General features: G+C 30.4%; 2 protein-coding genes across 2 annotated transcripts; both read left to right on the forward strand.

Moving 5' to 3' along the window:
- The first annotated feature begins 4,625 nt into the window (after positions 1-4,625).
- LOC110671239 (DEAD-box ATP-dependent RNA helicase 37) lies at positions 4,626-14,159 on the forward strand. Its single transcript, XM_021833648.2, has 7 exons — positions 4,626-4,842; positions 5,278-6,185; positions 6,277-6,360; positions 9,959-10,201; positions 10,574-10,741; positions 10,911-11,024; positions 13,101-14,159. The coding sequence occupies exons 2-7, from the start codon at positions 5,430-5,432 to the stop codon at positions 13,566-13,568; spliced, it is 1,833 nt and encodes a 610-aa protein (XP_021689340.1). The 5' UTR covers positions 4,626-4,842; positions 5,278-5,429; the 3' UTR covers positions 13,569-14,159.
- A 4,326-nt stretch (positions 14,160-18,485) lies between these two features.
- Positions 18,486-23,279, forward strand: LOC110671247 (F-box/kelch-repeat protein At1g55270). Its single transcript, XM_058136320.1, has 2 exons — positions 18,486-18,798; positions 21,326-23,279. Exons 1-2 carry the CDS (start codon positions 18,739-18,741, stop codon positions 22,574-22,576), a joined length of 1,311 nt encoding a protein of 436 aa, XP_057992303.1. The 5' UTR covers positions 18,486-18,738; the 3' UTR covers positions 22,577-23,279.
- The last annotated feature ends 2,082 nt before the right edge of the window (positions 23,280-25,361 follow it).

Consider the following 25,361-nt stretch of genomic DNA (forward strand, 5'->3'; position numbering starts at 1 on the left):
GGGTGAGCTGAACTCCCCAATTGATATATATTGTGTTTAGAGGTCGGATGAGTCAAAAACTCCCCGTTGAAAGGTCCATTTTATGGCCGGACTCTGTTCGGTTAAATTCGTGAAATTGGGCTCAAATGGGCCTTAGAGTTGGGTTAATGAATAGTTAGGCTTATTAGGGGCCTCGGGGCTTTAGGCTGGCCTAGGTCCTAGTGCCGGTCCAATCTATAGGTTGGGTCGTGACAAATTATGAGCTTAATATAAATTAGTAATTAATTAGCTGAGATCAAACAGTGATATTAAAGTTTGAATTAAGTTTGAGCTTAGATTTTTGCATCAGCCATTTATTATTTTATTTTGATGATATAATTTGCATATTTTATTATTTTAATTTTATAGTTATATTATAATTTTAAAAAACATAAAATTTTAATTAATTATAATTTTTAAAAACATAAAATTTTAATTAATTATTATTTTATTTTAAATTTAATAAAATAAATAAGTTGATTAATATATTAATTTAAATTTTATTATTTTAACAAAAAATCTTAAACTTCAAATTTTTTTACAATTGTAGCCTAAACTATTTTTTTAACTAATATACTATAAATTTTGAAATTCACTAAAATTGAACCTACCGTTTGTTGTCTCATTAAATGCTAATAGAGATGTCAAGTTAACTCTTATAATCTCCAAACTAAAACTAATTAAACTCAATTTATGATAAAATAAATCACAATTGATGAATTAATATGTCTTGTTTTGAAAATTGTCAATGTGGGTCTAGTTTAGTTATTAAGAGGTCATGTTGATGGGAGTGAGTTTGGGTCTTCAAAAAGACAGAGTTGAGTTGAGTTGAGTAGAGATAACCACTACTTTTGTGATGACCTATCGAGATGATAAATTATGGTTGAGATAAATTGTATGCTCTAATGTAGTAGAAGATGAATAGTGCATTGGTTAGTATTTATGGATTGAGTGGTTCAGTGAAGTGTGAAGATTGAGGGAGCTAATAGCCAAGATGTGGAGAGATATAGGATGAACTTTTGCGTTCTCCATGAAAGTAATATCAGTTTTGCTAAAAAATAGTTTTTTATTATAAATTATATTTAATTATAATTTAGGGATTATAAATGCTAACCTAACATAATTGTTAGTATTAAATGGAGTAACTAATGATGGGATTCAATTGTAATCAAGTTCAAAATTCAAGATATAATTGTTAAAAAAAAATTGAATATAATTGTAATAAAGGTAAAATTAGAGATTTTTGTTGGACATTACTTATGCTATGTGGCAAAAAACTGTTAGAATTAACGATGGAATAAAGGGTAAGGTATAATTGTAAAAAAGTTTAAATTTTAGGGTATTTTTGTCAAAAAAAAAAGAGAATAATTGTAAAAAACCTCAAAGTTCAAATTTTTTTGGGACATTATCTATCATTTAAATTATCTTACATATACGTGTAACTTTTATAGTTTATCATGAATTTTACCCCATATTTCACTTCCAAATTAAAAAATATGTCTAACCCATAGAATATAGTCTATCAATGCATTTCAATATTTTTAGGTGAAAAGAGTAAATCATCATCCTTTTCATAAAGTAGATTATTGTGTTGATATTTATATTTTTTATGATAGATTTAGATAGTTGTTGAAACGACTAGTGTTTTTTTAATATGAAAGAAAATGAGGTTAAAATATAATTTCATTATTTTTTTTTCCTGAAGACTTGCTATAAGTTAGAGAATTTTTATAAAATAAAAATAAAATTCATGAATTTTTTAATAACAAATTAAGGTTAAATGACGAAAGTGAAACACCAAACAAAGTTTAGGAATGAGTTATAAGAATTACCTGACATATACCAATAAAAGAATAAAAAAAAAAAAAATACATATACCATTAGTATTCTTGAAATATCAATATTAAAATTCATGCATTTTAAAATATAAATTTTTTTAAATACATATTGAAATTTTGTAAATAAATTTTTAGTGAATAACTACAATTTTTAGTGGATAACTACATATATATATAATTTAAAAAAAAAATATATTTTTTAATGTAATTAAAAATTTAATAAAAATAATTGCTTTGAAGGATATATAATAAGCCAAATCGCAACTTAGAGAATGAGTTTTAAATGGGCTAATTTCCAATTTAACTCCTTTTATATAAATAAGTTGAATTTTAACTATTTATATCATAAATGATCCCAAGAGAAGCTCAAATTGAATTGAGGTTGAGCTTAACGTGTCAAATAATTAATTTGCTGAGCTCGAGTAATAATATTAAAATTCAAATCAAGTTTGATTTTAGAAATTATTTTCCAATAAATATAATTTAAATATATTTAGTTGATATGTTAAATTTTTGAAAAGTAAAATTATATTAGTAGAAAATAATAATAGAAATGATATAAATATTTATACTCTAATATAAATACAGTATTTAAAATATTGAAATTAATAGAGCATATTTTATATTATCCAAACATTAAACTTACATCACATAATAAATATTTTTAATAAAAGTAATACAAAATTCTTTAATTTAATTTAATAATTTTTCATTCGTGTAGAAAAAAATCATTTTATTATTTTTTTTTAAGATTTAAGCATATTACGATAGAAAAAAACAGGGAGATGGTAAAATTTAAATAAACAAATTTTGCATGAAGTAATTTTAAATTTCATAAATTAAATTTAAGAAATTACTTTTTTGTTGGAGAAAGAAAGTTGACTTATCAACTTTTTAAAAAATTAGAAAAATAATAATAACTAAACAAACTAGATTTTCATACTTCCTGCAAGCTTAAAATTCGTTGGCAAGTTGCCAACACTCTAAAATAACTAACTACAAGCACAGTTCATTAGCAAATTATAAAACCCCAAAGCATAGACAGTGCTTTAATTATTTATATTAACTTACAACACTCATGTTCATTTTATGCTAATTAATTTATCAGAAAACATTTTCTATGTTTTTGATCTTTGGAGCATTAAAAATAAAAAATATTTTTTTAATTAAAAAAAATCTAAACCATTAAAACAAAAGATTTCATATTTTTTTAAAAGAGTATTCTTCAACGTTTATAAACTTATTAAAATATAAACAAACTTTTAAATATATTGTATATAAACACAATTAGAGCTACAGAAACTTGATTCGATCGAACTCTAATATGACGAGTTTAAGTAATATATGATCATATTTGAGAAGAGTTTGAGTTTGAATAATAATATCATGTTCAAATCAAATTCGAATATTACATACTGAATATTCATTACCTAAACTTGTTTATATAAATACTTAATTAAATATAAAATATAAAATATATATATTTTTACAATAATATTTATAAATTTTTATATATTTTATTTAATAAAAATAAAATTTAAAATTTTGTAAAATTATTAAAATTTTAAAATATAAATTATTAATAAACTATTTTTATATAAATTATTAATTTAAATATATAAAATTAAATAAATTTAAATAAAAATAATCTAGAATGAATTTAAATAATTAAAAATAAAATTTAATTAAATTTAAAATTTAAATTTGGATATATAATTTTCGTAGATACTTAATCTATTGCCACCCTAATCTCTTAACCATAGCTTCATTGATTACTTAGCCACTAAAGTCAGGAGTAGCAAACAATGATTGGTGGTGTCGTAATAGATGCTAAGATTTATTTTTTTTTTTTATATTTAATAATTTATCTTTTAAAAAGAAAAAATATTTTTTTAATTTTAATTATAAAATATATTATTTATTTAATATTATAATAAATAATGAAAATATTTTTATATATAAATTATTTTTTATGAAATAAATAAAATTTATATATTTTTATATTATTATAAATTTAAATTAACATTTCTTAACATTTTATTTTTAATATTATAATTAAATAATAAAAAATAAATTATTTAAAATAAAAATATTTTAAAAAATATTGCCGACATATAAGTTATATGAAAACTTGCACCGACCAATAATCACGTGAGTAAAAACGTAATCAAGAAAAAGTATACACATAATCATCTTTTTAAGTGTACCAAATTTTTTTTTTAAAAAGAAAATTTGAAATGTACTAATTAACAATAAGAAAAGGGAGAAAAACATTCATCCTCACGAGCCTAACAAGCACCTCCAAACCTTAACTTGTTCGAAAAGTATTGTAAATAAATGACGAGTAAATGTTTATATTATATTATAATATAAATAAAAATTATTTTATATATATAAATAAATTTTAATAATAAAAATTTTATGTAAAAATATACTTGAAAGATAAATAAAAAAGTTTTTTTTTTTTAAATATAATTATATAATCAACCTTCGTAAATTGCAAATTCAATTTTATAAATATCGAAATTATAGACAATCGATTCGAAGAAAATTCTGTTCAGGCAGCCGCAATAAGCAAGCGCGGGCTTGCTCAAATTTTTGAGTTGACAATAATTTATTATTATTATTTAAAAAAGAAAATTAGAAGAAATTAATTCGATTCCCGTTGAAATTGAGATTGAAAAAAGAAAGAAAATGAAAGAGAGCACGCAACGCAAAGCTAAGGCGAAGCGAAAGGCGAGAGATAAATAATAGTAATTAGTATTTATTTATTTATTTAAGAGAGAGAAACTTATATATTTTAGAGAGAGAACAGATATTTTTGTTCTCTGCCTTCTTTCTCTATTTCATTCCATAACATGACATATAAACGTTAGGGTTTTCTCTTTTCTGTTCTGTTTCTTCTTTTTCTTCTGGTTCTTACGCGATAACGTCTTAGCTACGTCTCCTTGATTTTTAGTGTTTTTCCTTTCTCTTTCTTCGACAGGTTATTCCTTCCTTTCTGTATTTGCATGGATAGATTTACTTGTGTATTATGTTTATGGTTAAAAATTCAGCTAGATTATGTATTTTTGGATTTGGAGTTGTTGCATTTCAATTTTTAGTTTGATTTGTTATTTGGGTTTTGTTGATAGAGCAGATCAGGTTTGATTTTGCTTCTGTTTGGTGGTGGGTGAAAAGATATGCTTTGGAGGGAAAATTTTGTTAATAGTTGTGGGTGCATTAGTTCTCTCTCTGTTTTTTCCCTTTTTTTTTTTTTTTTTGATTGTGCTGTAGTGTGTAGCTTCTGTTGAATTTACTTTCTAGCAGACAAAATATGGGCCTCCTCCTCCTCTTTCTTCTTTTTTGCTTGTATTAGTTTCTTAAATGCAACTTGTATATTTCTAGATCGTGAATTTTGATGAATTTATTGTGTGTACAGGGTTTTGATTTCGGCGATTAATTTAAGTTTGGTGTCAAAAAGGAAATTGCTTAAAGTTTGCCGAGGAATCAGAAGTAAATATATTTCTCTCTCTCTTTTTTTTTTTTTGGGAGAAGGGATTTGCTATTGGAGCTTGTGTTTTGTGTATTGTGATGAGTACGCGAACTTCATGGGCAGATTTGGCTGCAAATTCTGCAGCTGAGAACACATTGGCTGGTTCTTCTGCTAACAATGGAAGTGTACGCACCACTTCAGCAGCTCCTGCCCGATCCACCTATGTTCCTCCACACCTCCGTAATCTTGTGCCCTCTTCAGACCCACCAGCTCCAGCTTACAGTGGGCCTGCAACAATTAATTATCGTCCGGGATATGGTGGATCCCGTTGGGGGGCTCCCAGAAACGACTATCGATCTGGATCTGGTGGTGGTGGTAGAAGCGGTGGTTGGGGCAACAGAAGCGGTGGTTGGGATCGCAGGAGAGAGCCCGAAGTGAACCCATTCGGTGATGATGACGATACAGAGCAGACAATTACTGAGCAAGAGAATACTGGTATTAACTTTGATGCATATGAGGATATTCCAGTTGAGACAAGTGGGGAAAATGTCCCTCCACCTGTGAACACCTTTGCAGAGATTGACTTGGGTGAAGCATTAAATCAGAACATCCGCAGGTGCAAGTATGTGAAACCAACACCTGTGCAACGACATGCTATCCCAATCTCTCTTGCCGGCCGGGATCTGATGGCATGTGCCCAGACTGGTTCTGGCAAGACTGCGGCTTTCTGTTTCCCTATTATTAGTGGAATTATGAAAATGCAAGCGCAGAGTGCACAGAGGCCACTGCGTGGTGCACGTACAGTGTACCCTTTAGCTCTTATTCTTTCTCCAACAAGGGAGCTTTCAATGCAGGTGGGTTTTGTCCACTGATTTTTTATATGATGCGCTTATTTTTTGCCACCTACTGACAAGTGAATCTTTTGTGTCATGTTGACACTTGTAGATACACGAGGAAGCAAGGAAATTCTCTTTTCAAACAGGTGTTAAGGTAGTTGTTGTATATGGAGGAGCACCGCTAAATCAACAGGTTTGTATTATTTTGTTTTCCTTTTCTCCACCATGAGCCTTTTTCTCTGTTAGGGGTTGGTGCCTTGGTGGTGGTGATATCTCCTATTATATTTAAACTGGTTATATACTTTCTTCTAATGCCATATCTTGATTGATGATGTTTGATTTTGTCTATTGGACATTTATGTTGGATGTGTGAAACTGAACTCTTGACCTTTTCCTGTTGTGGGAACAAGAAGTGGCTTCCATTTATGTCGGTTTAATACAATTCAGATTCTTGATATTTTGTTCTTGTGCTATTGCATATTTGCTGAGTTATGATCTGTTTCATGGATTACTCTCTAGTTCACTCTTTTCTCCCTTTGTGTACTTGTCTTGATGAATTTTGTTCTTAGAAGTCATGGTTGCTGTTATGTGGCTGTACTTATTGTACACTTCCACATTTGATTGTAAGACTGGAAGTTGAGCTTTCATTTGTATTTTGATTATTTTCCTTTGGTATAATGTTGAAGTTTAATGCTGGTATGTGATACTGATTTGCAAGTTTTACTGGTGCTTCTTTTGTTAATCCATTAAACATACACCCCCTTATTGGAGCATTCTGCATTAATGCAGCTTTTTTGAAGAACTGCAGTCTGCAAAGTATCTCAGTTTCTTTGTGGAAAAGCTACTTAACTGTATTGGGGAATGGGCCAAGTGTATCGTGGGAAGGGTGGGGGTGGGGGTGGGGGTGGCACTGGGTTAATTGCTTTTGGGTGGTTAATAGCTACTCCTTAATGAGAATTAACAACAACAACAACAAAGTTTTAATCCCTAACTAGTTGGGGTCGGCACTCGTTAATGAGAAACACTCTATCAAAATTGGTTGTTATCATTGAGGGTTTTTGGCTGCTGGAGGCAAGCTAGTATCTCTTTGACCTCCAACAGCTAGGTCAACAAATCAAAATATCGGCAGCTGATGTTTGTTGGAGCACCCAATATTAGCTGATTTTAAAAGCTCCAAAGTGAAGCTTTTTCCTATCAGATGATAGCTATTTTGACTTTTTTAATTTGGACTGAGATGGTCCTATTAAAACTTCTTAATAACAAAATATCAGTTTTCCAAATTAGTTTGTTATATGATCAAATTTTTTATAATGATAAAAAATAGTAAATACTTATTCTTTCTGTTGGAGTAAATTGGATGATCGGGCTGAGTTTGAAATCTTACAACCTCATTCTCCTTTCTCTAATATGAACCTTGAGTCAGCAAAGCATTTGTCACTCTACCTGGCCTGGTTGCAAGTCTGTTTATAGTCATGACTGTTGTCATAATCAACAAGGTTGAAACTTCAAGGAAAACACTGTTGTTATTGCAAGGGGTTGTGCTTATGCAATTTTATTCTTACTTGTTTCTTTTGATTTGGAATCTCGATTTAAATTGCAGTTGTGGCTGCATTCGCAGGTAACGGAAACAGGCTTGTAAGTTGTAACAGCCTTTACATAACAGTAACAACCTATTACTGTGCAAATTTTTCAAAATTCATGAAATGAATAGATGTTTAAAGATACAAGTAAAATTAAGATTCAAAACTAAATAATTAGCATAAATACATCAAATTAAAATATTAAATTCATTATTCTTAGACATCATTAACATTAATTAATTTAAAACTAAAATAACTATGTTGATAGTGAAGAACTAACTTTATTATCACCAAAATGGGTGTTTAGGAGATTTTGGTTATATTAACTTTAATTTTGAGAACTTTGATCAATTCAATTTAATCTTACTATTAAATTTATAAAAATTAACTTCAAGAGTTATATTTTTTACTAAAAAATATGATTATTTATTTTTCTTAAATTTTACGTTGCTCAGGCCTAAATTTATACTTAAGCAAATATTAATGAAGCTTAAAAGTTTCTTTGATGCTATTTTCCAAGTATGTATTTTACTAAAAATAATTTTGAAAATAGTTTGAAATTAGGAAAAAAAAGATAATAACCTAGACATTGGGCAAATTAATGCTTCATACTATAAATTTCATAAACAAACTAGCATAAATATAATTTTCTTCAACAAATAAGCAAAAAAAAAAAAAAAAAAAAAAAAAAAACAAAGATAAATATCTCACCCTTTGCAAAATATGGATGTAGATTGCTCTCCTTCACTTTAATAAAACTTTCACTAATTAATGTTCTTAGCTCAAGAAATGAAAGATTTGTAAATAGAAAATTTTAGATTCATAGTTGAGAGAAAGTGAGACACAGAAGAGGAAATCCCTTGAAACCAGAAACAAAAGATTGAAATGAGCTGCCTACTTTTCTCTGAATGGAAGTCCCATGAGGGAATCCCTCTGAACAAAAGATGGAAATGAGCTGCCTATTGTATTTAATCGTGGTAGTTGAAATTTTTATTTTATCCTGCAAAACAGAGTTCTATTGATAATTTTACCTTAGATCAGAGTTTCTAAGGGATTTCAGAATTTTGGATTTATTTGTTTAGTACAAGTTTCTTTTGCTAATTGTTCAGAATTATTTGGAATCTGTAATCCTTGTTGGATGAGCAAAATTTAGAAGGTCTTTGTAAACACCTATGAATTTTTTTTTTTTTTTCCCTTTCAAGCCTGTTTGTTTCACGAAAAATGTTTTTTGCATTTTCTGGTGTTTGAAGCGTATAGGAAAATTGGTTAACATACTCATTATTTTTTGGAAGTACTGATATTTTCCTTTGTATTCTAAATGACAAAAGGTAATTCCAACTGATTTTCTATATTTCAATCAAACAACAATAATTAAATCATTTTTGCAAAAAATTTTCCTCATAAATATTCTTCTTAGACTTTTCTCTGGATCAAATGGAACCTTAGCAATAAAGTATTGAATTTGATTTGTGTTTTGAAGATATGTGTGTGTGTTGTGATATTACTACCTTCTTTCTTCTGCCTTTACCTTATTTGTGTTCATCTTCATGTTCTCTAATAAATGTTCACAGCCCTTGAACAGCCACCCTATTTTAAAACTTTTATTTTGCTTTAATCAATCCTGTATCTTCCTCCGTTACTATATCATCACAAATCTTAACACCATTATGGTTCTCTAGTCCTTTCCCCTTCAATTCACCGATCAAGCATTTATTCAGGAGATCTAATTCCCTTGGCTGCTTAAAAATCGTAGCAACCCATTTTCCATCAATTTACCTTCTCACTGTCATGCTTTGCTCTTCCTAGCTGATCTAACTCCGAAGGACCCTCAAGCCTTTTGTTGGAGATCACTTAATCAATCCCTTTGTGTTGTCAGCATATGTTTATTCATGCTGACTTTTATTTTATTTTGTAAATGAAGCGACAAATTCTACAAGATGTATGTGTCTGTGCTTCTTTGCTCTTATGTAGTTCTTTTGTTTCATGTCCCACCGGCCCCGTCCCCTCACCCCCCCCCCCCCCCAAAAAAAAAAAAACAACCCAAAAAAAAAATGCGTCAGGCTTTTGTTCTCTTTGTCTAGATAAGTATGGTGAACCCTTACTCTGTTGCTGGTGTGTAATATGTTTAGTTTTAAAGGTCATATTTTGTGCTACTTAGTTTACAGTTTACTACCATAAGCTATTTTTGATGGATTAAATTTATCTGGCCAGCTGCGGGAACTGGAGAGAGGTGTTGATATTATTGTAGCAACTCCAGGAAGACTGGTAGATTTATTGGAGAGAGCTAGAGTTTCATTACAGATGGTCAAGTATTTGGCCCTAGATGAGGCAGATAGGATGTTGGATATGGGTTTTGAGCCACAAATAAGAAAAATTGTGGAGCAAAATGATATGCCTCGACCAGGTGCAAGGCAAACGATGTTGTTTAGTGCTACCTTTCCAAAAGTGATACAGGTCTGTTTACCTTTTTATTAAAGTTATTTTTTGACTCATTAATTTTCTTTTCTAGGCAATTTTATTGTCGAAGAGGGGTGAAAAGGTTTCTTGCTGATGCTAATTCTTTTAAGTTTGTCAGAGGCATCCATTATTTATATCTTGGCATCATTGCATTGTAATAGTTTAGTAGGTGAAATATCTATGGTTTGCCAAATTCATGTAAAAGAAAGCTGCAGTTTCTGTCTTGTATATTGCTTTTGTTTTGTTATTTAACTTGTGGGAAGGAACAATTTGGTTTGGGATGCATAGATCATACAGAAGGAATGATACTTCAAATTTCGTTTTTCTGCTACCATTCAACTCTTTTTTTTTTTTTTTCCTGTCATGCAGAGACTAGCTTCTGATTTCTTGTTCAATTATGTCTTTTTGGCTGTTGGACGAGTGGGCTCAAGTACAGATTTGATTGACCAAAGAGTTGAATTTGTTCATGAGTCTGACAAAAGAAGTCACCTTATGGACCTTCTTCATGCACAGAGGGCAAATGGTGTTCAAGGCAAGGTAACCAGATTTTTCTTTTTTTGCTTCATCTACTTCTTTTTCTTCCCTTCGCCTTCCTGGCGGGGGAGGAATGGTTTGAGCAGCTAGTGACTTTAGCTTCTGGTTCGTGACTCTTGATTATATAGTCCTTTTAAGTATTAACTGTTGTTTTTGTGGTTCACATTTTCAGCAAGCTTTAACATTAGTTTTTGTGGAGACAAAGAAGGGTGCTGATTCACTTGAGCATTGGTTGTGTGTTAATGGGTTCCCTGCAACTAGCATACATGGCGATAGAACACAGCAGGTATTTTTCTTCATTGCTGGGACATTTTTTTGTGCTCTGGATATTTCAATCCCAATAGCTTATCTCATGATTTATGGGTTTCAATTGCTGAAATCTTTGGCGGGCCTTTTAATGCCTTGGCTGAAATTTTAGTTTCTGGCTCTGAGAGGTCTGTAGGTTGGTAGTTAGTGCTACTGCATAACATGCAATTAGTACATTGAGAATAATGTAATGATAAGCAGACTTCTTAATAGGTTGTTAATTTGTTCATTACTTTTAATTTCACTAGATATAACAATTGTAGCTTATTGTTTGGGATGGCATTCTCGAGGCTTTGTTATTTTAGACAAAGTGGTAATCATGCATTTGTGGAGATTGTCCAAGCTAGTTGCAATTGGGAATGGATAGAGAGATAAGACATGATTGTTTTGGTACCCCGTTACTTTTTGTAAAAAATATGAAGTAGCTTTTTGGAAATTGAGATTATAAGCTAGCATTTTCCACAGAAACACATGCAGACAGCAAATGGAAGATATAGTTTAGAAGGCGCACTTTCACTGGTGCACTTAGTAATGGTTTGTCAAAATATATGATGATGTATTTTGGAAATTGAGATGGCAAATTTGCATAGTCCTAGTCTCCTAGATTGTTCTTCAGAGTATCAAATTAAAATGACAAGGAAGCATCATTCTACCCTTCATTTAAAATGTCAACAAAACAAAGATGAAAACTAAATCAAATTAGTTGATCATTTAATAAATCAAATCCATCCTTTTACCTTGATGACACATTTTTAGTACTTCATGACTTCCTGAAGCTGTTGGTGGGTGAGCGGAGCCAATGGCTCACTGCAATTTTGGAGCCAGCCTTATTTTTTTTTCAATATTTTATTTTCTCTCTCATAAGTTTTGGAGATATATTTTTGGTGTCAAAATTTTTTTAGTGTATGCTTGCAATGTAATCTTTTAAGATTACATATTTTATCATACACAACATTAAAAAGAACAAATATTACTAGTTATTTTAAGATTTTTTAAATATTTGTAATTTTTAAGAAACCTTTCATTGTTTGCATGGCAACTTAAACGTTATTTTATTAAGATTCAATTTTGTTTCTTCTTGTTTTCTTTCACAAATGAGCTTGTGTGAACAGGATTGTGCTTGGCTTAACATGGTTCTTTTAGCAAGGGATCTAAGCCTAAATTGAAGCTCTTTTTCATAAGTGAGCCAAGCTTGAATTGATTTTTGCAGCCTTATCTCTAGGCTATAGCATAATTGATATAAATATTGAATTATATGGAAAAAGAATTGGGCATCATTGATACTTGGATCAAAGTTTTGGAATTTTTGGTTCATTAACTTTTCCTCTTTTGTGTTGAAGGGTTGGGGGGCATTTACTCCGCAATGCCTGAAGATTTTAATTTAAAATTTTGGTAAAAAATTGGAGTAATGGAAGATTGTCTTAAAATTCTGTCAAAAAAAAGGAATATAAACATGAGATTAGTGTTGGGTTAATCATTTCCATATGATTGTTTTGGGCGTGTCACTTAATTATGCACTGTTTGATATACCCTTATGATGCAATGCTTCTCTTGTATGCTCTTGAGTGCTTGAGATCAGGTCTCTTATTAGTTACTGACACTTTCTAATATGAAAAGGGCGTTTCCTTTTTATTATCCTATCTAACATGGTACTATATGGGAGAGTTTGAAGTCTTTTCTTTAACATTTTGATGTGAAGTTGCTGTTTTTAAGACTTGAAACTATATCTTTGCTCTAAACAACATACACGATGGCGTGGAGGTTAAGGCATGAAATTGCCCTGCATCACCCAGGTTTGATTTCTGGCCTTACATGCTAATAGGCCAAGGGTAGGACTCATCAAGCCATGGTTTGCATAAATCATTCATGCAGCTAGGATTTCTGGTTTTCAAAATAGAAAAAAGAAGGGAAAAGATAGCTGCATGCCTGCATCCTTGCGGTTGTGGGCCCTAGACTTCTACCATTGCATAACTTTGAAGCATTTTTTAACTTGTTTGTATAAAATTAGCTTTGATAGAGTAAATTGTGTGAAGTAATCTGTTCTTAAATCTTGCAGGAAAGAGAACAGGCATTGCGTTCATTTAGAAGTGGTAACACCCCAATCTTGGTAGCAACTGATGTTGCAGCACGTGGACTTGATATCCCTCACGTGGCACATGTGGTCAACTTTGATTTCCCAAATGATATTGATGATTATGTCCACCGTATTGGACGGACAGGGCGAGCAGGGAAAACTGGTCTTGCAACTGCCTTCTTCAATGAGGGCAATGCATCATTGGCAAGATCTTTAGCTGATTTAATGCAAGAATCAAAGCAAGAAGTACCTGTTTGGCTCTCTCGTTATTCAGCTCATTCTTCTTATGGTGGAGGGAGGAGCCGTCGTTCTGGAGGAGGCAGGTTTGGTGGCCGTGACTTTAGAAGGGATTCTTCATTCAATAGGGGCAGTTCAGATTATTACGGTGGAGCAAACACCAGCGGTGGATATGGAGGATATGGTTCAGGCATGAGCAGTGCATGGGATTAGTGACGGAACATCTTAAAGAGCTTACAGTACTTGGTGCCTAGTGGTTGTGGACTCTCCCCTTAGTTATACTGGAGGAATTTTTTTTTTTTTTTTTCCGTTTTTGTTGTCTTCTAGCAAGTGTTTTTAGCCATCTTTGTTACTATTAGAAGTGGTCATCATTGAAGAGGAGATGCAAGTAAGGGGAATAGAAGTGTATGATGTTGGTAAGTTTTGGTGAAAAAGTTTGACAAAGTAGGAATTGCTTGGTGCTCTTCTTCTTCTTCTTCTTCTTTTATCTTTTTTCTTCTCTTTAATGCAACTTCGTTAGGTGATGATGGGTTGTAGAATATGTAGTGGGAGAGGCATAGGCGTCCATGTTGATCTCTTAAGCATGTTCTTTTCACCCTTCCCTTTTGAAGGTGGGGAAGGGGGGGTGTGGTTTTGTTAAATCATCAGGTTCTGCCATCTCTTATTTACCTTCTCCCCCTTCCCTTTTGAAAGGAACTATTTAAGGCTTTTGTAATATTCGGTGGTCACTGAAGTAAAATACACAGCAATATTGGGAAATGAATGTTTTGCTGAGAAAAATCTGATGATCTATTCTTATATTTATATCGCCTGTGTAATTGAGTTAATTTTTCAAGCTGCAGTAACTTGTACTCTAGTTTCCAGGTATCGTCATTTTTTTTTTTTTTAATCCAAAGGTGTACAAACAAACGGACGGTTCAAGTACGGGATTACATTTTTTACTGTGTTTCTGTGATTTATTTAAATAATTGATTTTTTTTTTATTACACAAAAGAAAAATATGTGAAAAGTAGAAAAACAAATAAATGAACACTGTTGTGGATTCATGTATAAAGCCAAAAATTTAACGTCAAACTTTTATTTTTTTTTTGAACAGAAAAGTCAATATGGAAACTTGGAGAAACTATAGGGTGCCTTAATTTATTAATTAATATCTATAGTCAAATTAGTAATTAAACCTTTGAAAGCCTACAACCATAACCTATTAAGGCAAAACGTTTGTAACCAACCAATCCATTCAACAAGTAAAGATAAAATGAAAAATAAAAAAAATTATTTGCTTAAAGTTGCTATCTCCTATTAATGAACTGATGTATGTTTTTGGAAAAGAAAGAAAGAAAGAAAGGAGAAAATTAGTTGGGTAGAAAAAAAAACGAACTACATGACAATTGTAGACCTTTTTTTTTTTTAATTTATAATTTAGTTTTTGAGTTTTATTGAATATTACATTTTAATTTTAAATTTTAAGAAATTAATTAATTAATTTTTAAATTTTATATTATATTATATTTTAATCTTTAATTTTTTATAAATAAATTATTTAACTCTTTTAATTTTAATATATAGAATAATTTAATTTATAGAATCTTAATATTTATAATAATTTTATTAAATGATAATATTTATATTAAAATTATAAAAATTAAAATGTGATATAGTGTAAAATTTTTAAACTAAATAATTAATTTTTAAAAATTTTATAAATTAAAATAGAATATACAAATTATTTTTTTTCTCTTTTCTCTTTGATAAGGGTAGATCCGTCAAGAGGGCAAGTACGCTTGCCTCTATTTTTATCACATCATTATCTCTACTTCGTCATCTCTATTCTCTACATCACTCTTAAAATATGTTATTTATTTAATTTATAAAAAGACTAGATCAACCATATAATATGGACTGTAAAATAGCAGTGAAAATTCTCATTATATTAATAAATAAGTTAAAATTTAAATTTAAAATTTTCTATTCCTTTGCACTCTCTAAAATATAATTTTTGTCAAATCAATAAATGACTTTTGTTTTACTTTAAATATTATATGCATTTCTCAGCCTCAAGCTCTCGCACATTTGACTATGTCAAAAGGAACAGAAAGTTAATAGTTGTGAAAATGGATGATGCTAATTTGACTATTATTCCATTATAAGAAAAGGAAGCCAAAGTCTTAAGTAGGCAAATTGGCATTGTATGCACTGATTAGAACCCTAACAATATCCATAATGAAAACATCTTCAAGTGATTATTAATTTTATTAAATCTGATCTTAAAATTGATTCGATAAAGAGACTGATGGACAAATAAATAATTTAATTAGTGTATCATTAAAATTAATTAAATATATATAATAATAATTAAAAATTAATTAAATATAATACATATTAATGTAAATAATTAAGTTCTAATAATTTTAAATGGCAAGGTCAAGATTTATTAAGTTACATTTATATAAATTTTAAGTATTTTTAAATTTTATATTAAAGTATTTAATTTTAAATATTATAATTATTTTTAATACTTATGAATGATAAATGAAAATTTTTATAAATGAGTAATTATTTTTTAATATTTATATAATATTATTTATATGTTAAAAAATAAATAAACATTTTATAAAATTTATTATCTTGTCGTAAAATAAGATATATATATATATATATATTTTTTTTTAAATTAATAAATATATAATTATCAAGTTAGCTCAATTAATTGTGATTTTAAACATTTTCCGTGAGTTATTGGTTTAATTATTTTCACTACTACTAAAAAATATTTTTATCTTATTAATTAGTTGAATCGATTGAATCATATTAAATCACATTTATCAATCTGACCGATCGATTAAACTATATTATTTTTTAATTTAATTTAATTATAAATTTGAATTAATTAAGAGTTCAATTCATCAACCAAACTGATCAATTCAATTTAAATTCAATAAAACTGATTAAAAATGACAAAACTAATGCTAGTTGTTTTAGAAACTAATTATAATAATAATAATTACTTGTTATACGTTGAAAGATGGACAAATTATTTACATGTTCTCACTCATGTCCTCCCCTCTTCTCTTCCTCTCACCCATATGTCCCTAGTTTTGGATTAATTTGTAATAAATAAATAAAATATTATTTTCATTGACAATCCAGTCAAAGAAAGTTTTATATATATATAAAAGACTTTGATAGAGTTAAGGCAATGGCGGATCTATACGGGAAGAAGAGGTCAATTGACTATTGACTATTTTTTAAAATATTTTTTTTATATATATAAACATGTATATATTGATTTTTCATAAATTTAATTATTTTATATATTTTTTATAAAAAAATTAAATTATTTAAGATAAAAAAAACATGTCTCTTCAAAAGTTAATTTTCTTTACTTCTAAAATTCTACAACAATTTTTTCAATAATAAATTTTATAAAAAAACAATATAATTATATAATTGATAAATTAATAAATAATTTTTAGTTATAAAGAGATATGTACTTAATAGCATTAATAATAATATAATTTTTTTATAATTTTTAAAATATTAAATTTTTTTAGTCTAATTATAAAATATTAATATTATATTTTAAATTTTTAATAATATTTTATTTTCTTTTTTATATGTTGAAAAAAGAAAATTTAAATTCTCCACCACAAAGAGATAAGAGAGGATGAGGGAAGTGACAGGAGTTTCATATGAAATGAAGATTTTGATCACTTAGTGGTAGTGATGTAATAAAAACTTTTAAAGTCACAAATAAAATTTTTTTTTTTTTTGTATAGAATAAAGATATTTCATAAAAATCTATAAATTAAATAATTTGATTTTATTAATTGATGTGTTTCATGATAACTTACTGTTGATCTTTATAACCAAAATTAAATAAACTATTAATAAGCCTAAATGAATTAGATTCCAATCAGATGAAGTTGTCAATCAGTCTTATTAAAATAAGATTTAAGAATCAATTATAAATGCAATGAATTGAGTTTGATTAAAAACAAAAATTAATCTTTTAAACTTAATTAAATCAAGTTTAGGTCTAAATATAAACTTGGGTGGAGCTCAACCTCATCCAACCAAAGTCCATATTAGAAAGGTATAATTGCAACAAAGCCTTTGTCAACTGTGGTAATGATATCATTGCAACCACAATTACTTCGAGTGGCGATTTTAATATCATTAAATTAAAATTCATTTGAGTAAGGAAAGTTAGAATATATCATTAAATTTATAAATTGTTCACTATTTTTACCATGTCAAAACTTGAGTCTATCGGACAAAATTGTTAAGTTTCAAATAATTTTAAATTGAAAATGAAAGACTTTAGTTGTGAATTTTATTAAATTTAAGAGATTAAATTATAAATTATCTAAATTAATTATTCATAATATAATAATTATAATATTATTAAAATTTGACACATTAATGTACAATTTAATTTGTAATGATAAGAACTAAAATGCAAGGATTGAAGTGTTAAATCAATAATTCTAAGATTTAAGTTGCTTTTTTTTTTTTAAATAATAAGCACGTCGTTAAATTTTTATTATTATATATATTTTTGTCCTTAAATTTTTATTATTATTGACACTTTTATTTTTTATTAGTTTTTTTTTTTACTCTTGTAACTACTAATTAAATTAATAAACCAAATAATTAACAGAATCAAAGATAAAAAATTAAAATATATATTTTTTAAAATGTAAAAATTAAATTATTAATTTTAATATAATCAAGAGAAGAAAATAATAAAATATCCAATACAAAATGGTGTTTGACCATTTGATTCCTATATTATAAATAACATTTTATAGATTTCAATTTTCAATCCGAAACCCCCCGGGCATGCTGAAACACTCTACCTCTGTTTCTTCTCTGGCCCCCAAAATGGGGTTTGACCAAAAATGAGTAAACTTTAACAAGACCCAATAATCCCTTTCATCTTCTTTTTAATTAAAACAGAAGTTTAAATTTAATGAAAAAAAAATTAAAGTTAAAATCTCACATAGCAGAAAAAAAAAATCCAACACAGAAAAAATACTGCATTTAATAATGAAAAAAAATCAACCCTTTCTTCATAGAAAAATGTACATTAAAGAAGTTGTTGAATGAAGCCCCCAATGGGACCAGCTGTTTATGTAAGAGAGAGAGAGAGAGAGAGAGAGAGAGAGAGAGAGGTGGAGCTTTCACGTTTGTAGCTCGTAAGGTGCAAGAATTCATTTTCATTTCTTTCTTTCTTTTTTGTTGTTTCTTTGTTTGCATTTGTAGACTATTGAATCTCTCTCTCTCTCTCTCTCTCTCTCTCAATTAACTTCTCGATCTGGGTCTCAACAAACGTCTCTCTCTGACGTCTAATTTTTCCTCTATGAAACTCTGCTGCTAAGCCATGGAACACCAACAACAATCATCAAATGCTCCTACTGGGTTTAGAGTTCATGCCCCACTAGTAAGCTCAGTTGATCTTCAATGCCTTGTTCTTAACTGTTCTTGTTGTTTTTGCTAGATATTTTAGTTTTTTTATACACCCAGTTGTTGAATTCGGTGAGAAAAATGGAGGCTTTGCTAGATTTTTGGGGATGGATTTTCCTTTGATTGCTTGCATTTTGTTGTTGGGTTTTTGCTTCTGTGTTGTTTTTGAGGGCATCCAGATAGAATGACTACTTTATTGTTCAATTCGGAATTAAATTTTGGAAGCCTGAATTGGTATGCGTGTTTGAGAATTGGTTGAATTTTTTTGATTAGTTGCATTTGTAGATATTGGGGTTTTGTTTTTGTTGTTTTCTTGAAGATACATAGATAAAAATGACTTGCTAATTATGCAATTTGAGCAGAATTCATGGTATTTTCGTCTTGCATATGTGAGAATGTGATTTTTTTTTTCTTTTTAATTATCAATCTGCTTTTATTGTGTTTTCTCCTTTTCTATGTTTCTCTAGATGTCACTTACTGATTCTTATTTGAATGAGGGAACCTTTTTTTTTAGGAGAATGTTGAATTGGATATGCATGTGAATGAATTTTTCTCTTTGGTTTTGTAACTTCTGAGTTCACTTCTTAAGTATTCAGTTTCTATCTCTAATTTCTAAGTTCATGTGCTTTGCATGTATACTTGCTGTGGACAGGATTACTGCTGCATTTAAATTTGATATATATTTTTTTTTTCAAAAAATTTAGTAAAAATGTTATCAGTAAGAAATAATAATTTTGTAAGATGTACCAGATTGAAAGTAAAATTTGTGGATGTTTGTTGGGGGATCTAAGCATATAACTGTAGGAATATGACAGACCATCTTGAGGGTTAATCTAGGATTTCTTAATTCTTTTATATGTGTATTTATTATATGTTTGTGCCTATATATTGTTTAGCCTTTTAGAGACTTGAGTACTTCATAGGGTGGGTATATGTTTAGCTTCATTTACTTGCTGGATTGTTTGCATTCATGAAGGTAAGAAAGGAATCATGTTGAATTCAAGCCTTACCTGAGGAAAATGGAGTTGAGTATGAGGGTAAATTATACAATACACTGGGTGCACTAGAAAATAGTTCATTCTATCTGACAAATATGTGCCTCCATGAGTTCAGGTAGGACCCATGTATTTGTGAGTGCAGAGTACCCTATATTCGGTGCAGTGTACCCTATATTCCAGTGCAGTGGGTGAACTGAATAGGTGCTTGAGTATGAGAGCTAATTTGTCTTAGATAGGAGATGGCTTGAATTTGGATCCATTTGTCCTTTGACACCATTTGTTATCAGTAATTAGATCAGTTGTTTTATACATAGAAGAGAAGGAGGAATGAACAAGATCTGCATTCTTTTCTAGAACAGAAAAACTCAATACTGGCACTTAAAAGGAAATGCAATATATGACTGCATAAGAATCTCAGCTTTTGATATTCCTGAAATGGAGAATTCCCAAACATTAAAAAGCTGGAGGACTGGAATTGTATGACTTCATATCTTAAATGTCTTAATAACTGGTGATAAAGTAAATTTTGTTCTTCCTCATGTTGACTTTGCTTGTCAGTGGTACTACTTACTAGGATTAATGCTGATAAAATGTTCTGGGAGAAGAGATCTAATACAACATTATGCCCTATGTGTGTCTTATGTGCTATAATAGTATTGAGTCTCATGCTCATCTCATTTTCACAATGCTTGTTCATTTGACTGTTTGGAATAGACTTTTGATCTTTTGAATAGTGGCTGGATTGCCTTCCCAGCAATGAAATTTATGGTATGTTACAAAGGAAAGAATGTTTATAGGTCATTTCTTGTGCTTTGTTTGTAGTTATTTAGGGCTTTTGGTATTAAAGCACATTCCCTGGTTAATATCTAGTCTCATTGCAGGGCATTTCTTTGCTAAGTCTTCTCTCTCTCTCTCTCTCTCTCTCTCTCTCTCTCTCTCTCTCTCTCTCTCTTGCACACATGCAATTCAGAAGAGGATTCCTTGTTGTCCTCCTTGTAATTTTTTCTATTTTTTTACTGTAATAAATTCTTCTTCATCCACAGAAAAAGAAAGAAAAAAGGGCTAGTTATTCTTTTTTCCTTCTTGATGTAACTATATGATATTCATAACGTGACCTTGGAACCAATGTTTTATTGCAAATTCTAGCCTTTCTGCTTTATGTAATATTTATATCAATATCTATAGTTTCTTGTATATTTTGTTCTCAAACCTGGGAATGATACAGAATGGACTCTGTTTAAATGATAATTGTTTTCTATACATTTTAATATTTAGTATGTAATAAACGTATGAAATTGGAGCTATTTTCCGTTGATCTGTTCATCAAATGAAATCCAATTTGTTATTATCTGAATGTCAAGAGGCTATATTCCTATATTTTGTTTGATTGAAATCTCACTCATTGTTTGTAAGAATAATCATATAAGCAGTAATTAACTATCTAAATATTTTTCTTTATGATATATGTGCAACTTTTCTTGTATGCTAACATGAATATTATTCCAGGTTGATTCTGTATCATGTTATTGTAAAGTGGATTCTGGACTAAAAACAGTTGCTGAGGCAAGGAAGTTTGTCCCTGGATCAAAACTTTGCATCCGGCCCGACATAAATCCTAATGCACACAAGAGTAAAAATTTGCGCAGGGAGAGGACGCGAGTGCAGCTGCCACTCCTGCCTGGCCTTCCTGATGATCTTGCTATTGCATGTCTGATTCGAGTTCCCCGAGCTGAACATCGAAAACTGCGTCTGGTTTGTAAGAGATGGTACCGCCTCCTGGCTGGAAATTTTTTCTATTCTCTTAGGAAAAGTCTAGGAATGGCTGAGGAGTGGGTTTATGTCATCAAGCGAGATCGTGATGGAAAGATCTCATGGAATGCTTTTGATCCTGTCTATCAGCTCTGGCAGCCACTTCCTCCTGTTCCCCGGGAATATTCCGAAGCCCTTGGTTTTGGCTGTGCTGTTCTAAGTGGTTGCCACCTATATTTATTTGGAGGGAAGGATCCACTCAGAGGGTCCATGAGACGGGTCATTTTCTACAGTGCCCGGACAAATAAATGGCATAGGGCACCAGACATGCTTCGAAAACGTCATTTCTTTGGTTCATGTGTTATCAATAACTGCCTTTATGTGGCTGGTGGAGAGTGTGAAGGAATCCAAAGGACTCTCCGCTCAGCTGAAGTTTATGACCCTAACAAGAACAGGTGGAGCTTCATTTCAGATATGAGCACGGCTATGGTGCCATTTATTGGTGTAGTTTATGATGGAAAGTGGTTTCTAAAAGGGCTTGGGTCCCATCGTGAGGTCATGAGTGAAGCATATGAACCTGAAACTAACAGCTGGACTCCTGTTAGTGATGGGATGGTTGCTGGTTGGCGCAACCCTAGCATCTCTTTAAATGGACTGCTCTATGCTTTGGATTGCAGGGATGGCTGCAAGCTTAGGGTTTATGATGGAGCCACAGATTCATGGAACAAATTTATAGATAGTAAGCTCCATCTGGGGAGCTCTCATGCTTTGGAGGCTGCTGCTCTTGTTCCCCTCAATGGCAAGCTTTGCATTGTGCGTAACAACATGAGCATTAGTCTCGTTGATGTTTCCAGTCCTGACAAACATGTAGAGAGTAACCCTCACCTTTGGGAGAATATAGCTGGCAAAGGTCATTTCAGGACTCTTGTAACAAATATATGGTCAAGTATTGCTGGTCGAGGTGGTTTGAAAAGTCACATTGTCCACTGCCAGGTGCTTCAAGCATGAGAACCAGAACCATTTTTCTTTGCTTGCCGTAGACATTCCCGCATTTTTGTCAATTTGTTATGATAGGTCATCACATTTGCAGTTCACTGATACTAGATTTTGCTGTTCCCAAACCAAAAGGTGGTGTATACTGTGTTGATGTTCTGCTGTTTATACTTTTGTTGATGTTGAATCAACGTTTATGTGCCCTGGGATTGGGTTTGATGTTCACACATGAAACTTGAAGAAATGAAAATGATGATTTTGCTTGTGCATGAATTTGAAATTCAAGGAGGAATATGGATGAAGAGGAATCTTTGTCCAATTCTAGATTGAAACAGGAAGCAGTGATGCTTTACCTGCTACACTGGCAGCTGCAAGGCGAGAACAATTCACTGTTGATTTTGGTAATAGATGAGGTCATTTCTTTACATCTTTGAACAGAGAGCAGATACATGTAAATCTTGGTTATTTGGTCTAGCGCCAAGTGCCTTTTGTTGTGGGACATTTTCTTAGTAGCATGTAATTTTTGAAATGTTTTGTGTATGTAAATGGGGTTATTTAAAATGAATCAGTGTATACTTAGATTAGACCTCAATTGCAGTGAATCAACTGTTTTATCCATTTATTCTGTAAGCCAGGAGCATGCTGATCTGCTTTGCACATTGCTAGCCTTCTGGAAAACAATTGATCTGGAAATTAAACAGTTGAGGTTTTTTTAAAATATTTTTTTCCCTACTAACGTTATCTTATTTCTCATTGAAATCCATACAAAGCCCTAAAATGGAGATGCAACAGTGAACTCTATTGTAGTACGTTTACTCATTATAGGAAAATATGTAGTTTGCTGCCAGAATAGTTGTTTCAAGAAAGCAGAGACTTTATGACTCATCTTTATTTGCCAGTACTAACACATTCTACTCTGCAACAACATTCCCATTCAGTCGACACAGATAAATTTGAAGCTTCTTGTGCTATCATCTTCTGCTAAGGCTTGATTAACTCTCCATACTGAATTTTTAGTTGATTGTGGAATTTCTTGATGAAAGCATCCGCCAGTTCATTGATGTCTTTTCTCTCATCCTCAGCAGTCGATTGTTTTACACTTCCTTTCCTCTTTGCATCACTCTTCTTGTCATATATTTCAAAGCCACCATGAATGTTTATCTCTCTGTGATCCTCCATCGAAGCTCAAGGAGAGAGAGAGAGGTGAAGGAAATGTGCTTTAAGACTTGGGACTACTTGCCTTGTGATGGGTAGAAAGCATACTTTTCATCCTTTATATAGGTGTGATCTCTAGTTAGAAGCACAAGCTTCACGTGTGCATCAGCCAAAAGAAAGATTAAAGAAGTTAGAAAGAATGTTGATATGCTAAAAATCTTGGATTAGTAGCCTTATTTTATTGTTTCATTTGCTGGAAAGGAGCTTGTTTAGACTTTGTTGCTCGTGTTCTACGAAGAGCATTGGTTCTATGACTACTTTTATGTCGGATTCTGTCCACAAGAACCGAGTTACTATGTATTAGCAAGTGGGGATTATTTTAATGATTCTTTTTATCTATTTCTCTGTTGCATGTTTAACATATTTTTCATAGAATATTTTTTCTCTACAGAATCACTCCAGCCTAAAACCAAGATGACGTTGTGAATAGTCCATTAAGTTTGTCACATAATCACATCATACAATGATACCACTTCAATGAATTTTTTTTACAAGTAGAATATGGAATTAACATTTTTACAAGTAGAATGGAAGAGTTAGCTTAGCTGCGCAGCACTAGCTACCGTTTAAATTGTTATTGAAAAAAATATTAGGTAGAGAGTATTAAAAGATATTTAAAATTAAATTTAATAAATTTTAATTATAAAATATTAAAATAATAAAATTATTTTTTTAATTATTTTTTTTTAACATCATTTACTTGTCTATTCAAACTAACTTTTTGTAATGAAATTGCAGCACTAAACAAATTCTTAAATAATTTTTTTTCTTAAAAAATAGTTTTGACTATATCGTCACTTAAATTAAAGGAATATGAAATTTATATATGACAAAATTCATGAAATTAAATTTATAATTTTCTTTGTATCAGTTTGATATAAAGATTAAATCTACGAAATTTGAAGGATAATGAAAGAATATTTTGTTATGATTAATTTCTTAAATTTAAAATAAGAAAATTGCAAAAAATTTGCAACGAATAAAGGATTTTAAATATTTTATAAATTTTATATTTTTTAACGAATTAAATTGTGAAATTTATGGCTTATTTAGAATTCCCTCATTTAAATCGTTGATCAACAAAAGTTGTAAATGATGTTTGACGATCAACAAAGCTGATTAAAAAAAAAAAAAAGGAAAATTGTGAATTGAAGTAATTGGGCTGGACCCCAAGCATCATAATATCAGCCAAATTAAGCCTCATGTACATTATACACGAGAGACAACAGCACCCACCTGTAGCTCCATCATCACTCTGTGTCAACTTTATTTCCTGCCAGATTTATTTTTTCTTTTTCAGGAGACTAGAGATATATGCAAACTGCATGAACACCATTTCTGGTTTATTTTTCCAGAAATACATATAGATTAGTGCAGAATGTATATATATTTAAATCCCTCGAGAGAGCGTCTCGTGAAAACGTTTAAAGGACTCTTCCCTTTCAATCTTGAGCTGATTACGAAAGTTCTTGATGAAAGCATCTGCCATTTGATTGATGTCTCCTCTCTCATTCTCCATCATCAATGTTCTTCGCATCCTTGTTTTCCTCTTTGAATCACTCTGATCTTTGTCTTCCTTGTTAAG

This window comes from Hevea brasiliensis, chromosome 15 (assembly GCF_030052815.1).
Source record: "Hevea brasiliensis isolate MT/VB/25A 57/8 chromosome 15, ASM3005281v1, whole genome shotgun sequence".
Classification (NCBI taxonomy): domain Eukaryota; kingdom Viridiplantae; phylum Streptophyta; class Magnoliopsida; order Malpighiales; family Euphorbiaceae; genus Hevea; species Hevea brasiliensis.

Coding starts and splice junctions, on each gene's coding strand:
- LOC110671239 (XM_021833648.2), top strand. CDS start 5,430: ATGAGTACGCGAACTTCATGGGCAGATTTGGCTGCAAATTCTGCAGCT. Junction 6,186..6,276: donor CAAGGGAGCTTTCAATGCAG/GTGGGTTTTGTC, acceptor TGACACTTGTAG/ATACACGAGGAAGCAAGGAA. Junction 10,202..10,573: donor CCTTTCCAAAAGTGATACAG/GTCTGTTTACCT, acceptor CCTGTCATGCAG/AGACTAGCTTCTGATTTCTT.
- LOC110671247 (XM_058136320.1), top strand. CDS start 18,739: ATGGAACACCAACAACAATCATCAAATGCTCCTACTGGGTTTAGAGTT. Junction 18,799..21,325: donor TTAGAGTTCATGCCCCACTA/GTAAGCTCAGTT, acceptor ATATTATTCCAG/GTTGATTCTGTATCATGTTA.